General features: G+C 43.0%; 1 protein-coding gene across 1 annotated transcript in view; it reads right to left on the bottom strand.

Moving 5' to 3' along the window:
• neto2 (neuropilin and tolloid like 2) overlaps window positions 1–14,008 on the bottom strand; it is a 29,375-nt gene that overhangs the window by 13,988 nt on the left and 1,379 nt on the right. Inside the window, exons 2-7 of the mRNA XM_004067530.4 lie at window positions 12,119–12,175; window positions 11,866–12,009; window positions 6,753–7,001; window positions 6,587–6,634; window positions 6,003–6,130; window positions 174–402 (exon numbers count right to left, since the gene is read on the bottom strand). Of these exons, the coding sequence (XP_004067578.2) occupies window positions 174–402; window positions 6,003–6,130; window positions 6,587–6,634; window positions 6,753–7,001; window positions 11,866–12,009; window positions 12,119–12,175 (855 nt within the window). The remainder of the gene's footprint in view (window positions 1–173; window positions 403–6,002; window positions 6,131–6,586; window positions 6,635–6,752; window positions 7,002–11,865; window positions 12,010–12,118; window positions 12,176–14,008) is intronic.

Consider the following 14,008-nt stretch of genomic DNA (forward strand, 5'->3'; position numbering starts at 1 on the left):
AATGGGGGCCACAGTGTAATTAGTTTTGCTTGCTGAAATGACACTTCAGCCTCTGCTGGTGACTGCAGATTCACGCAGACATCCAGTTTTTCTTGTCTGTGTGCAGCAGGAAAACGAGACCGCTGCTGGACAAAAGGGTCAAGAAATGCAGCAACAAGTTCAGAAGATCTTACGGTCTATGTAGGAGGTGAAGAGCATGCGGAAGCGGCTGAGGCGGCTCTTCTCGTCGGCCCACATCCTCACAACCCCCACGCCGTTGTCCAGCATCAGGTCGTTGGCCACCGTGCTGCAGAACTTGGCCTTGAGGTTCTCGATGGCGCTGCTGCCGTCGTACACGGCGACAAAGTTCTTCTTGCACTCGTTGGAGTGCTCCATCTGGTAGTCGATGAAGCGCAGGTAGATCTGCGGGAAACACAAAACCATCCCAAACAAAATCTCAAATAAATCGCATCAGTTCATCCCAACGAGACACTAATCTATGTAGTTAAACAGCAAAAATCACTTCTTTAATCTGTGTCACATCTATATGGGTCAATAATAAAAGAAAAATGAGATTTATTAAAATCAACAGGACTGATTTGGGTTAGAGAGCAACTTTTGCTTGGGTTACTGTTATTGATGATTTAATCTGAATTAAAGTGAATAATCTCAGGAAGGCAAAGGCACCAAATGTGGCTGTACATACTGGGAAAAATGCATTTAAAGAATGAAAAATCAATGTGATTCTGAAAAGCAGCAAATTGACTATTCATGGCAATCTTATGATTTTCCAATTGTCTTCAAAAAAAAAAACTTTTACTAATATTTTTAACTTTAAAAACCCACTACAATGAAAATTGTGTTTCTGCTGTTTCTAACACTTTCTTGGGCCGTTTTTCTGAAGATGAAAAACATATATACAAAGAGGAAAAAAGATAAAAAATTGCATTTCTTTCTTGTTTTTGGCTGGAAAAAGAGCAGAAAATTCGATGAACGGGCCACAGGCTCCCTGCACTGAGCTCTCAGTTATTTGAACCCCGCCCACAACTTGGAGGTAAGGTTCTGATGAACTACTGCCGCTCTGCAGAAACTGTGTCCTAGAAAACAACACAGGTATTTTGATTTTGGCCAAAAACAGCATAATCACCATTATAAAGCCACTGAAAATAGATCAGAAGAGGATTAGAGTGGGACTTTAATACCATCTATTGAGGGTGATTTGACTGATTTACAAATAATCTGAAGGTAGGACAAAACTCTTCTATAAAGAAAGATTTCATCAACTTTAAAAAGGATAAATATGATTCCAAAAACCAGCATAGGAACTGTTTCGAGCCATCTGGCGATTGCAACCAAACAAAAAACATGAGAACTTTGATCATTTTTGATAACTCCTTTTTTCAATAATTCTAAACATCCTTCCACTGGCGATGAAGGTTCTCATTCATCCAGGTGACGCCTTGAAGTTTAATTTTGGCAGTTGGACCTAAAATCTTCTTCCTTGAAACGGTTCGCCGTTCATCCAAATAGTTTCATCAGTGTGGCAGAGGCGAACGTGGCGAAAAGTTTCAAGGAAACTGGTTTTAAATCCAGTCGCCACAACTCAACTTCAAGACATCCTTCTATTGACCCAGCAAAAACCCCATCATTTTGAGTGTTCCTGTTCACCGTTCAGAGATAAAAATGTCCCTGAACCGTGGAACTTGTGGAAGGTATCAACTCCATCCATCTGCAGAACCCACTGAATCCCCTTTGAGGTCATGAAGCTGCTGGAGCCAATTCCAGCTACTATTGGGAAAGGCAGGATATGCTCTGCCAGTCTGCTGCAGTACCCCCCACTCACACGCACACCTGTGGGCAATTCAGAGACACCAATTAACCTATGAAGCATGTTTTTGGACTGTGGGAGGAAACCAGAATGCCCGGAGAAACGACCACACAAGCACAACGAGAACATGCAAACTCCACACTGACCAGCTGGGATTTGAACCAGGATGAGGCAAGAGTGCAAACCATTGCACCACAGTACCGCCCTGAAGTATTAAATGGGTCTCTTAAATTGTGAAATGCATTAACAGTTTGTTTCTAAACCCTTGTGCCATCTTGTGGGGTCCAGATGACCCGACTCTCAACGTGAACGTGCCTCCGACAGTGCGCTGAACCCTTTTTTTTCAATGATTTGTGATCTTCACTGGTGTCCATGGATTACAGGAAATCCTCTCCATGGTAGGGACAACACGTCAATGTAAGGGTGGGGTCATCTAGACCCCACAAGATGGCACAAGGAATAAAAAGACGAACTGAGAAATTTGGATTTTTAGGTGCGAATGATCGCAAAAGGTTTTTCTCAAAGATGGCTGAGAATTTTGACAATATCATTGAAAATAAAATTCATTTTTTTCAACATTTGGATGGTGTTAAGAGCAGAGAAGGCTTTTTCGTGAGAAGGAGAACTTTTTGGTTCATAATCCGTACATATTTTACAGTATTCCAGTTTAAGGCCTAACAATCTTCACAAAGTAGGGACAGCTCACTCTGACACGTCGTGTCCTCTCTTGCATCACATACATTGTGTGGTAAAGGATTGCATTAATGCAACGGTTCATGCAATTTTCCTCTGAGGTCAAGGAAACCAGCAGGGGAAACGGCGATAAAAGCTTCTTTTGCTGCTGTGTGCAGGAATGAGATCAGCGGCTCTGCTGGAGCCCATGGAGCACCTGGAACGGTGCAGTGCTTCTCTGTTCCTTCCGCTTCACGGCGCTAACACCTCGGCTACATTCAGATCGCCGCCTCTGCGGCTTCACGCTGCAGAGATTCATGGGACATGTGCAAATGTTTACATGGGCATGACATATTGCCGTGTGCACACCACATATGAGCCTATTGTGGGTAATTGTTACAGTATGCAACACTTCATTATGTCATTGGAGTTGGGCAGTGGGTTTAGCCCGCATGCATGCATGTGTCCTGGTCTGTGTTCAGCACAGAGGTTGGGATGACTCATTTAGCCACGAGCGGGGAATCAGAGCAGCCGTGGATCAAGCTGGACAAGCTGTGGTTGTGAATTCATGGTCATAAATATCAGAATATCAGCGGGGCTTTCACTTTGGGCTGAAAAATCCTCCTCTGCATCTCCAGGTTTATCCGTTATCACAGAAATCTGCCCACTCCGCTTTTACCGCTTTTTCTTCCATCTGCACTGATAAAAATGTAAATCTGCAATACATTTTTAACACGGTTCTGTTGTATTACAGTGATTTGAACAGCTTTGGGAGGGAGTGAAACTTAAATGTCAAGTTGCCCTGCAAGAGCTTTTTATTTTCCTGCAGCAATTGTTTTTATTTTTTTGTCCTCTGCAGAGGATGGGTCTGTTTTACTCAGGTGTTAATCCTAGTCATCCGCAACCAACGTCTGCATTTCTTCTGCAGCATCCCTGTGTTCTTCAGTACTTCATGCAGAAACAGCTTGTTCTACTCCTTCATGTCCATGAACGTCTCATTCTGTCTCAGCTGGATTCACCTGAACTTTAAGATCTCTTTTTATTTTTCATTTTCAGCATGGAATCCTCTCACAGCCTGCCTTTAGTTCTGTTCAAGTCTTGCTGCACAGGTTGAAAATTTGCTAGCAGGGATTGAACTTTCAGAGATCTCCTGAAAAACCCCACAAAATATTTAGAATGGTCATTAATAAGCTTACAAACACATCTTTTGATGTTGGATCTCCTCTTTTGAGCTTCTATTTTCTATTTTATTCAACTAATATGCTTATTCTGCACAGTTACCTTCAGTTCAACTAGCTATATTAGGAAATTATCCGTCCATCCGTCCGTCCATCCATCTTCTCCTGCTCATCAGGGTCCGGGTTGCAGACCCAGACCTCCCTCTCCACAGAGACTTTCTTAAGTTCTGCTAATGGAACCCCGAGCCGTTCCAAGGCCAGCCAAAAGACATTGTCTATTCAAATGTATTCTGGGTCTTCCTCAGGGCCCTCTCCTATTGGAACATGCCTGGAATATGGCCCACTGAGGCTTCCAGCAGGCGTCAGAACCAGATGCCTTCTGGAGGCATCTCAACCGTCTTCTCTCAATGCGCAGGAGCAGTGGCTCTACTCCGAGCTTATCTCCAAGGCAGCAGTCATCCACCCTTAAGGAGACACATTTCAGCCGCTTGTATCCTATCCTTTCAGTAATGACCCAAAGTACACAACCTCAGGGGAAGATATGAACATCGACTGATGAGTAAATCTTTTAGAATGAATACAGCAGCTGTGTTGCTGTATCCATCCGTCTCTTCAGCTCACACTCCATCCTTCCCTCGCTCGCAAACAAGAACCGAGGACACTTAAAATCCTCCACTTTGGTTCAGACTTCTCCACCTACCCAGAGAGTGCAATCCACCTTTTTATTTTGGTTGAGAACCATGGCCTTTGACCTAACTGACCCACAAACTCAGCTGCACACAGCTCCAGTGGACACTGAAGGTGATCGGTTCAACAACATCATCTGCAAAAAGCAGAAAGGAAATTATGTGGTTCCTAAACCAGACCCCCTCCAGCCCCTGGTGACACCCTGCCAGAGGCCAACATGCACAGGGAACCAGTTTGACTTACTGCCAGCAATACGAACCAAACTCCTCCTCTGGTTGTACAGAGACATGCCTGAGTAGAGGTCTACAGACCCCATATCCCCATGAACACTGACGGACAAGACTGACGCTTTCTCCAAATCTACAAAGCACATCCGGATTGTCTGGGCGAACTCAAGCTTCGTGGAGAATGTAGCGATGATCTGCCATTCCAAAGCCAGAATGAAAACCCCACTGCTCCAGATACAGAGACTGAATTATCCTCTCCAGTACCTGCAGTCCAGGGAGGTTGAATAGTGTCATTCCCCTGTAGCTGGAACACACCTTTAAGGAAAACCTGCATTTCCCCCCAGAGCTTGTCCACTGAGAAACTCCTTGACGACCTCTTTGACTCCAACCTGGAAGATAGAACGGCCCCCCCTTTGGGTCTCCAGCCTCTTCTTCTTCAGCAGAAGCCAGGCCAGCAGCATTAAAGAGATCCTGAATGTACTTCTTCCCCTTCTCTAAGGTGTCCTCCATTGAGGGTCAACTGCTCACTATCCATTTCATAGAAAACGCTGGCAGAAAGTTAACTTGTAATAAATCCTCTGTTCATGAACTCTCTGAACTCCAAACCCCAGTTTTGGTCGTGCTTCATACCGCTTGGATGGCCGATATCTGTTGGCTTCAAGCAAACCGGGCTCAATAGGTCTTCTTTGGGTTGAAGGCATCACGCTGCACTGGATCACACTGCACCGGATCACACTGCACCAGCCTCTTGTGATCCTTCCAGCAGTTCGTGACCCTACAGGAAGGTGATCCCTCGTCACCTTTTCAGGGTGACATTGGATAAGTCTTGCAGCCCCAGTCCAGGACGCCAGGCAATGTAGCAAACCATGTTTTAAATATGTGTTAAGTGTGTGCTAAATTGGAACCCGTTTTGGTCTGTTTTGACACCTAGAAATCTGTCTGCAATAAAAGATCCTACAAGAGGTGATTGATCCAGACAGCAGATCCCCCAGGATCCCTTTAACTCCCAAAGCTCAAAGGTTAACCCCCGTTTACCTCTTTGATTTGGGTTTGAAACTGTCCAAACTGGTCTCACTATATGCACTATGCTATTTTAAACGTTTTTCTTTTTCTTGTTTTGCCTCATCTGAGCTCCTTGCATTTTTTTCCCCCAAAAAAGTACCGCTGCACTTCTTGGCAGAAAAATCAGTAACAGTTTTTATCCCAATAGCGTCCGACTTCCTGTAGCTGCATGTGAGGAGGCAGTTTCTTCAGTCCTGCAGGAGGCATAGAATGATGGAACATTTTCTGTTCTTTTCTGAACAACATTGAAAAACTGAAGATGTTTGAAAGGGAGCTTGCAAACGGGGAGAGGGGGGAGTCACGAAGCAGCACAGAAGCAGTGTCTGCCATCATCACTGGGGTCTGACTAATACAGCCCTTGCTACTGACCTTGGACTGAGGGGGGGCTCTGATGGTCCAGATACAGTCCAGAGCATCGCCGGGCTTCACCCGCTCCTCCTCTTCCACCTGACTGGAGCGGATAATCCCATCCCATCCACCAACTTCAAACTGACAGTCTGCAGAGAGAAAAATGTGCACAAAAAAAAAAAAATATGAAGGAACGGACAGGAGGTCACATGGAGAAGCTGGAGGAAAGTAGAGAAAGAAGATAAAAGCAAGGTGAAGGCATGGACGATAACAGTTACAGAGAAAAGAAGAGCATGACAGACAAAAGGACGGGGTTTTATTAGGGAGCAAAAAGGATTTAAGGTTCAATTGAAGCGAGCGTGGCGGATTAGGACAAAGGACAGCAGGAAGACGGAGGAACAAAGGCGGGAAGGGAAAGATAAAAGAGGAGTGTGTGTTCTGCCGTGAGCTTAAATTTGTGCACACGAGCATATGTACAACCTTTGACTCCATACACGATTACGTGCTTGTCGGGGTGCGTTTGCAGGCTCTGCATTCACGTCACGGCCTCAGACGAGCTCAAAGGAGCTCTTCAACATGAACGGGAGGAATGCTGAGGAGCTCACCTGGGATGGGATTCAGCAGTCCGCCCACATGCAGGTGGAAGTCAGGGTCTGCAAGGATGGAGGACACAAATCATGGTCACAGCGGGAACCTCCTGATCTGATGCAGGTTTTGAGGCACGCTGGGTTCAGATTGACTAGAATCTGGAGCAAAGGATGCGCTCCTCACCTGCGATGAAGGTGTACGTGACGCGGAAGCCGAGGCCTTCCAGCTCCTCGTCGCTGGTGAACTTGATCCACATGAACCGGCCCGTGGACGTGACCAGACCCGGGTTCTTGCCCCCGCAGAAGCGGTCGATGAGCGGCGAGAAGCCAAACGGGCCATCGCGGACTTCGATGTGATCAAAGCGGCACTCGAAGGACGGCTCGATGTAGTAATTCTTATCAAAGGAAAGCTGGATCCTCTGTCGAGGGAGAGCTTTGGCAACACAAGAGAAGCAGGAAAATCCATGAAAGGAGACAATGATCTGGATTCATTTCCTTTGTGTTTTTCACTCAGACACAAAAGAACTTTTTAATAAAAAGAATCAAAATGGTTACTATGAAACACAAGAGAAACAACCAGATAATGATCACTGCAAACAGCCACAAAAATGTCTGAAAAAACACTGTAAACCCATTTGTTTTGATCACAACTCGCATGATTTATTTCCTTTTTTTTAAGAAAACAATACGACCGGATCTATTTTCAGTAAGTGAAGTCCTTGTTGTAGGTTTTTTATTTATAAAATAGTAATAAAGTTGTCAAATATGTTTAGTTTTAACCACAAGTTTAATGTTAAAAATTACAGTTAAAATGCAGAGTTTCCACCTTTTTTTGCAACACACTTTGCATTGGTTTGTTGAATTGTTCGTTGAATTATTCTGTATTTTCTCCGCACATGTTTTTATAAGTTTCATCTCTGTGGGGTTTTGTAAACACACTGATCGCTTTGCAGTGACATCCTGACTAAATGTTTTTAGTTTTTAGAATGTTTTAGTTTTTCTTCTGTTGTTTTGATTCAGTTTCATGTGACAATATGACACTTTTGTCGCACAGATTTCAAGTTTTAGTTTGTGAATTTTGCCCCTTTTTTTGTAAGGTGCTTCTGTGTATTGGTTTCCTTACACACCACAATTCTTGACAGATGTGACCACACTTCATCCAGATGCTTAAATAAGGTTTAAACTTTTGAAATTACACCCAAGTGTTGGAATAATCTGACATAAGAGTAAAAAGCAGAAATAAACCTTTTTTTTCCACAGCTCCAGCTTTACAGAAAGCTTTACAAAGCTTTCTGAGGATCATCAGACTTTGCATTTTGTCTGTCACACTTGTAGGAGGAATTTTATTCATCATAGAATTGGTCGCTCTGTGTTATCTCTTGACGGTCTTAAGAGATGGAAAAAGTGTGGATGAATGAAGAGGATTTCTGCTCAACAATGTGATTTCTGATCATAAAAAATCAAATTTGGTTTAACTATAAAAGATTTTTTTTTTTGCCAAAAAAACCTCTTAAATCAAAGAATAAAAATCCAAACACTGGAAAAAGAACATTTTTGATCTTAAGTCAGCCACATAACAGCCCCCATAAAAGTAGGAAGCTGCAGGAAAACGCTTTAAGTCTATCCTCTGCTGTAAATAAAATATGGTTTTAGCTTAGTAGTGCAAAAAACGTAATGTATTTGGAGAAAACCAAAGTAAATGTCTTATTGTTACGTGTTTGTTGACATTTCTTCTGATCTATAATGATCTACTTATATTATTTACTGCAGGAATTTATATATATCAATATGATTAAAATACCTTACAATTTTTTTGCTATATATATATATATATATATATATATATATATATATATAAATGAATATATTTTGAATATATTTTTCTTTTTTGTTTATTCGTGGAAATAAAAAAACATTGAAATGGAAATAAAGTTGATTTGAAATGAGCAGCTGCTCAGTGAATTCTAATTTCTGTAGGTGTAGAAAAAGTAGGAGAATAGTTAATTTCTACGGTGGCCCAGAAGGGTCACAACACAACACATTAACTTTATACACAACACACTAACTTTACACACAACACATTAACTTTACACACAACACATTAACTTTACACACAACACATTAACTTTATACACAACACACTAACTTTACACACAACACACTAACTTTACACACAACACATTAACTTTACACACAACACATTAACTTAACACACAACACATTAACTTAACACACAACACATTAACTCACAACACAACACAATAGCTCACAACACAACACATTAACTCACAACACAACACATTAACTCACAACACAACACAATAACTCACAACACAACACATTAACTCACAACACAATAACTCACAACACAACACATTAACTCATGGCCCAGAAGCTAGCAGCAGTGTTGCCAGAAACTTTGTCTTTACTACGTTTCTCCTTCCTCTAAACACACACAATATGAACGCACACTCCTCCCTCCGCTCTGACACCCCCCTCTGTCGCTGCACGCGTGCTCCTCTCCTCTCCTTTTTTCCGCTCCGTCCTGTGTGTGCGTGTGTGTTGGGGACTGCACGTGACTGTGTGAAAGGACAGAGCGGAAAAAAGGAGAGGAGAGGAGCGCGCGTGCAGCTCCCTCCACAGCTCACTGTGACATTACTTTCTGTTAGGTAGTTAGCTGCTCAGCCCAGTAGAAATTTCAGAATAAAAGCACTTCAATTGCTGCTTTACTTCCGTTGTGAGTTAATGTGTTGTGAGGTAAGTTAATGTGTTGTGTTGTGACCCTTCTGGGCCATGAGTTAATGTGTTGTGTTGTGAGTTAATGTGTTGTGTTGTGAGTTATTGTGTTGTGTTGTGAGTTAATGTGTTGTGTTGTGAGTTATTGTGTTGTGTTGTGAGTTAATATGTTGTGTGTTAAGTTAATGTGCTGTGTGTAAAGTTAATGTGTTGTGTTGTGACCCTTCTGGGCTATGGAAGTTTTTCTGTGCCATCAGATTCTGAATATTTTGGGCCACCGTAGAAATTAACTATTCTCCTACTTTTTCTACACCTACAGAAATTAGAATTCACTGAGCAGCTGCTCATTTCAAATCAACTTTATTTCCATTTCAATGTTTTTTTATTTCCACGAATAAACAAAAAAGAAAAATATGTGTTGTGTGTAAAGTTAGTGTGTTGTGTGTAAAGTTAGTGTGTTGTGTGTAAAGTTAGTGTGTTGTGTGTAAAGTTAATGTGTTGTGTGTAAAGTTAGTGTGTTGTGTATAAAGTTAATGTGTTGTGTTGTGACCATTCTGGGCCACCGTAAATTTCTGCTGGTTAATTAAGTAAAATAAATATCTGAAATCACAATTTTACATGTATTTTATTTGTGAAAAGACATCTATTTAAATGTGTCTTGCAGATTCTGCAGCACCACATAAACCTAAAAAATGAATAATCTTAGAATGTAAGAAAGAAAATGTTTTGTTCACAGTAATATTTTATGAACAGATGAAAATTGTTTCTTTTAACTGTCGCTTTCCAATAAAACAAATGACACACTGTGTGTAGTTAGTTTGTTCTAATAGGAGAACAAAAAAAAATCATTTGTTTTTGAAAATGAATCAAACTTTGCTGAAAAAACAAAGACAGAGGTCTGCAACCTGAGGCTCTGGAGCCACTTTGTCCTTTCACTTAAGAAGCTTTGAAGAAAAGCACAAAATACTTGAATAAATAATTTATTTGTTAGTTAAGTTTTGTCATTTATTTTTAGATCTTTAAACTGGGGAGATCTTATATTATTAAAAAACATCCAAATATTTTTTATAACGGCTGACTTTAACACTAAATCAAGAGCTTTACCACTCCTCTAAAAGGCAAACATGTCAGATAACGAATAAAATAGATGATAAAAGGTTTGATTTATTATCAGGCTGGTTTATTATTAGAACAAGTTTAACCTCATTTTCTTATTTTCTGTCAGTTCAGACAAAGTTCTTGACGCTTAAATGCAAACCTGCAGCAGCAGCAGCTTATTTGACACATTTTACTTTGAAAGGACCTTGTATGTGCAGCTGTAAACGTTATATACTAGTGATATCACACTGGTGTAATTCAATCATTGTTAAAGCTACATCTTATTAAAAAAAATCATTTATGGCCACAAATAAATGAGACAAAATAAGACAAATATCTATTTTTCTTGACAGTAAAGGGGGGCTCTCGCTGGGTTTGGGTCTTTCAGCGCTGAAGGCTGCAGACTCTGACCCTGTGCTGGAACGTCTAACCCATAATGGAGTTTAAACCCCTTCAAGAAGTAAACTGCTTCTTTGATATGTGTGTTCAGACTAGTCACCACTATAGTGTATGTGCTCACACAAACACGGTGTGATCTGCAGATCATCTCTGCAGCTTTTCATAATGTCTGATGTCTGTGTGTGTGTGTGGGGGGGGGGGCATAGCCAGAAAGGGGGGGGGGGGGGCAGCTGATGCATGGATGAATCACACTGATGCAGAGGTACAAAATAACAAAAAACAGAAGAGCAGAAGCTCGGAGGTCAAAGGCCGTTCATGCAGCAGCACCCAAGGAGCTGACATCTTTGTGTTTGTGCTTCAACAAGCAGCTTGTTTGTCTGCACTTCCTGTTAGGTGTGTGTGAGCGACACAGACAGACGGGACGCCGCGTGACGCAAAAGGGAACCCAGCTCATAATCAGTTACTGATGCACTCGGTGACAATCAGGGAACAGACAGAGGGACGGAAGAAAAGAAAAAGAAGAAGAAGAAAAAAAAGACAGCTCCATGCGTGGTGCAGTAGCTCCATCTGTCCACAGGAGGAGCCCTTTAGCTGTGTGTGAACATGCCAGCAGAAACTCCACTGCTGTTCTTTTCATGATAAAAAAAACAAAAACAAAAGCTGCCGGTTCAGGCAAAACATGAGGCAGATCTCATCTGTCAGAGATGCTAACGATGCTTTCAGGGGGGGCCACACCTCACAGGTGAGCTTTGGGAGCTCAGTCTGCTTAACGCTCAAAAGCTGAGCATCAGGCCACCCCGCCTGCAGGATATCTGGAGGAGGCGGGGGCAGTCCTGGGATGCCCGCACAGAGTCGCTCTTCATCATCCTCAAGGAGGAAATATGTGTGCAATAAAAGAAACTCGGGATGGCTCATTCTGAAAATGTCAAGCTGATTGGCCGGCAGCCACGGCGCCGAAAACCCGACTGCGGCGAGGTTATATAAAAACAATGTCAGTCTGAGTGAAGGCCGGAGGGGGGCAGAGACTCTGACCTCTGCGGCTGAGCGGAGGAGGACGCTTTTACCTTCCAGGATGTAAATGCACTCCTTGTTGGGGGGGTAGGTGTTGGGGTAGTTGGGCGACATGAACACGCCGCCGTTGATGTTGCGCACCCAAGTCCCACAGTCGTTCTGGTTTTGGGTCTGGGCGCCATGATTGCTCTGAGATTCTACAGGGAGCAGAGAGAGAAAAGGGTCGCGGATCGATGAGGTGGATGATGGGAAGGCAACTTTTTCAGAAAAAGAAGAGCAAGAAAAAGGGTCGACAGAGAAGCTCACCTTTAGTCCTCTGCGCCAGAGCGAAGGCCTCTTCCACGAGAAAGAAGAGGATCCACGCTGCCAGACGGAGACATCGCACATTAGTCTCAGCTGACACAATCATGCATTCATATCTATGTGATCATCAGCAGCAGAATGAAATCATTTAACAGCTCGGGATGAGTTCGTGCATCGATCCCACCGTGCTTTGATGAATAGCAAGTAAAGTCTGGATCAATAGAGTTTCCCTGTGAGTGAACCGGTGCATTTAGAGAAGGAGTGCTGAGATGATGGGGCAGCAGGGAGGGGCTGTCTTCAGGAATCCATGGACGTACACTACGTTGGCAGAGTTGATTTACCTGAAGAATTGGCTGACATTTTGCTTTCTTCCTGACATTTTTGGATCATTTAGATCTCCCTCTCTGCATCACTGCCAGCATTTGACTCCTCAGCTTGATTAATGTGACAAATAGTTGCCACTTTATATGACTGATCCTCTGCAAAACTGCAACTCTGCTCACAAGCACAAACGATTGCTGCAAAGTTGTGTAAACTAATTTCCGATTTACAACACAAAAAAGGGGGGAACTGGGAGATCCTCGCCCTCCCAAGGAGCAAATAAACCCAATTAAACTGCAAGTGATTGGGGTTAAAGAGGCCATGTGCAACGCTAACCAGAACACAAAAAAAAAAAAACAGCGTTTCTCATGAAAACGCATGCTTGAAGATAAATACTGCTACACCAATGAGTGTGCACGTTAACACCCCCCCCCCCCCCCCCCCCCCCCAGGCTGCAGCATCCTCATTAACTCTATCTCCATTATCTTGCAAAGATGTGTCGGAGGTGGAAGCACCAACTCATTATGAACACAGACCACCCAAACTCGAGGTGCTGCACAGAGCTCCCATTACGGCTTTAACTCACACGAAATGACAGAATCGATCGTTTTAAGCAGCAGCCTAAAGCAATGCATGCATCATAGAAGAATAAAATGTGGTTCTTAGGTATTCCTTTAACAAAATCTTCATCCAAGGGGCTGAAAACCACAAATGTGGTTAAATATTGCCTGTTTTGGGAGATTTCTTATAACAGTCTTGACCATTTATACATAAAGATGCAGTTTTATCAATGCCAGAGCACTCTGGAAGCCGTGGGAGGTGAATGCAAACAGTTTGTGCGAGAAAAAGAAATAAGCAGGTTATCTAATGAAGAATCAGCTCGTCTGTGTGCAGATTTTTTTTCAGCAGTGAGAGCTGAGATGTTTTTTTATTTTAAAGTTTTGTTTAAAGAACATCAGGGGAAATTACCGCAGGTTCAGTCCTGCTATTCTAGGTCATGTCACTTCAGTTTTCCATCACTTCTCACTTTGCTTTGCGAAATAAGTTAGAGCAGAATGAAAGGCTGCTGCAGGCTCCAAAAACAACAAACCAAAGTAGGTGTTTTATGTCAGAGGAGCAGTTTTACCCTCAGCAAACAGTGAGAGGCTTCAGCATGGCGGACTCCTGACGCACAACAGGTTTGCTCCATGGATCCGTGCAGCCAGATCCTTCAGCCAACCAGCTGCAGCCTCAGCACTAGTCTGGATTCACCAAGCATGACTGTTCCTCAGAGATCCACCCACTGCAGCTTCTGCGCACAGGAGAGGAGCTCAGCCCGGTCAGGCTCATCCAGACCTGATGCTCTCTGCCCTGCAGTCAGACTGAGCCCGCCTCTTGTCCAGTCTGCATGACCTCTCTGAGAACAGCACCAGCTTATCTGCCAGCAGAAATCTGCCCCATCACCCCGTGAAACCAAGTTTGGCTCCTGCATCAGCTGGGTTTCGTGAAACCATCAAACGTCTGCAGAGCTGGGGTTCAACCATCAGGAAGAACCCATGTACTCGCTTAAAATCACGGTGCGCGCCTCAGGTG

Source organism: Oryzias latipes, chromosome 3 (assembly GCF_002234675.1).
Source record: "Oryzias latipes chromosome 3, ASM223467v1".
In the NCBI taxonomy this organism is placed as follows: Eukaryota; Metazoa; Chordata; class Actinopteri; order Beloniformes; family Adrianichthyidae; genus Oryzias; species Oryzias latipes.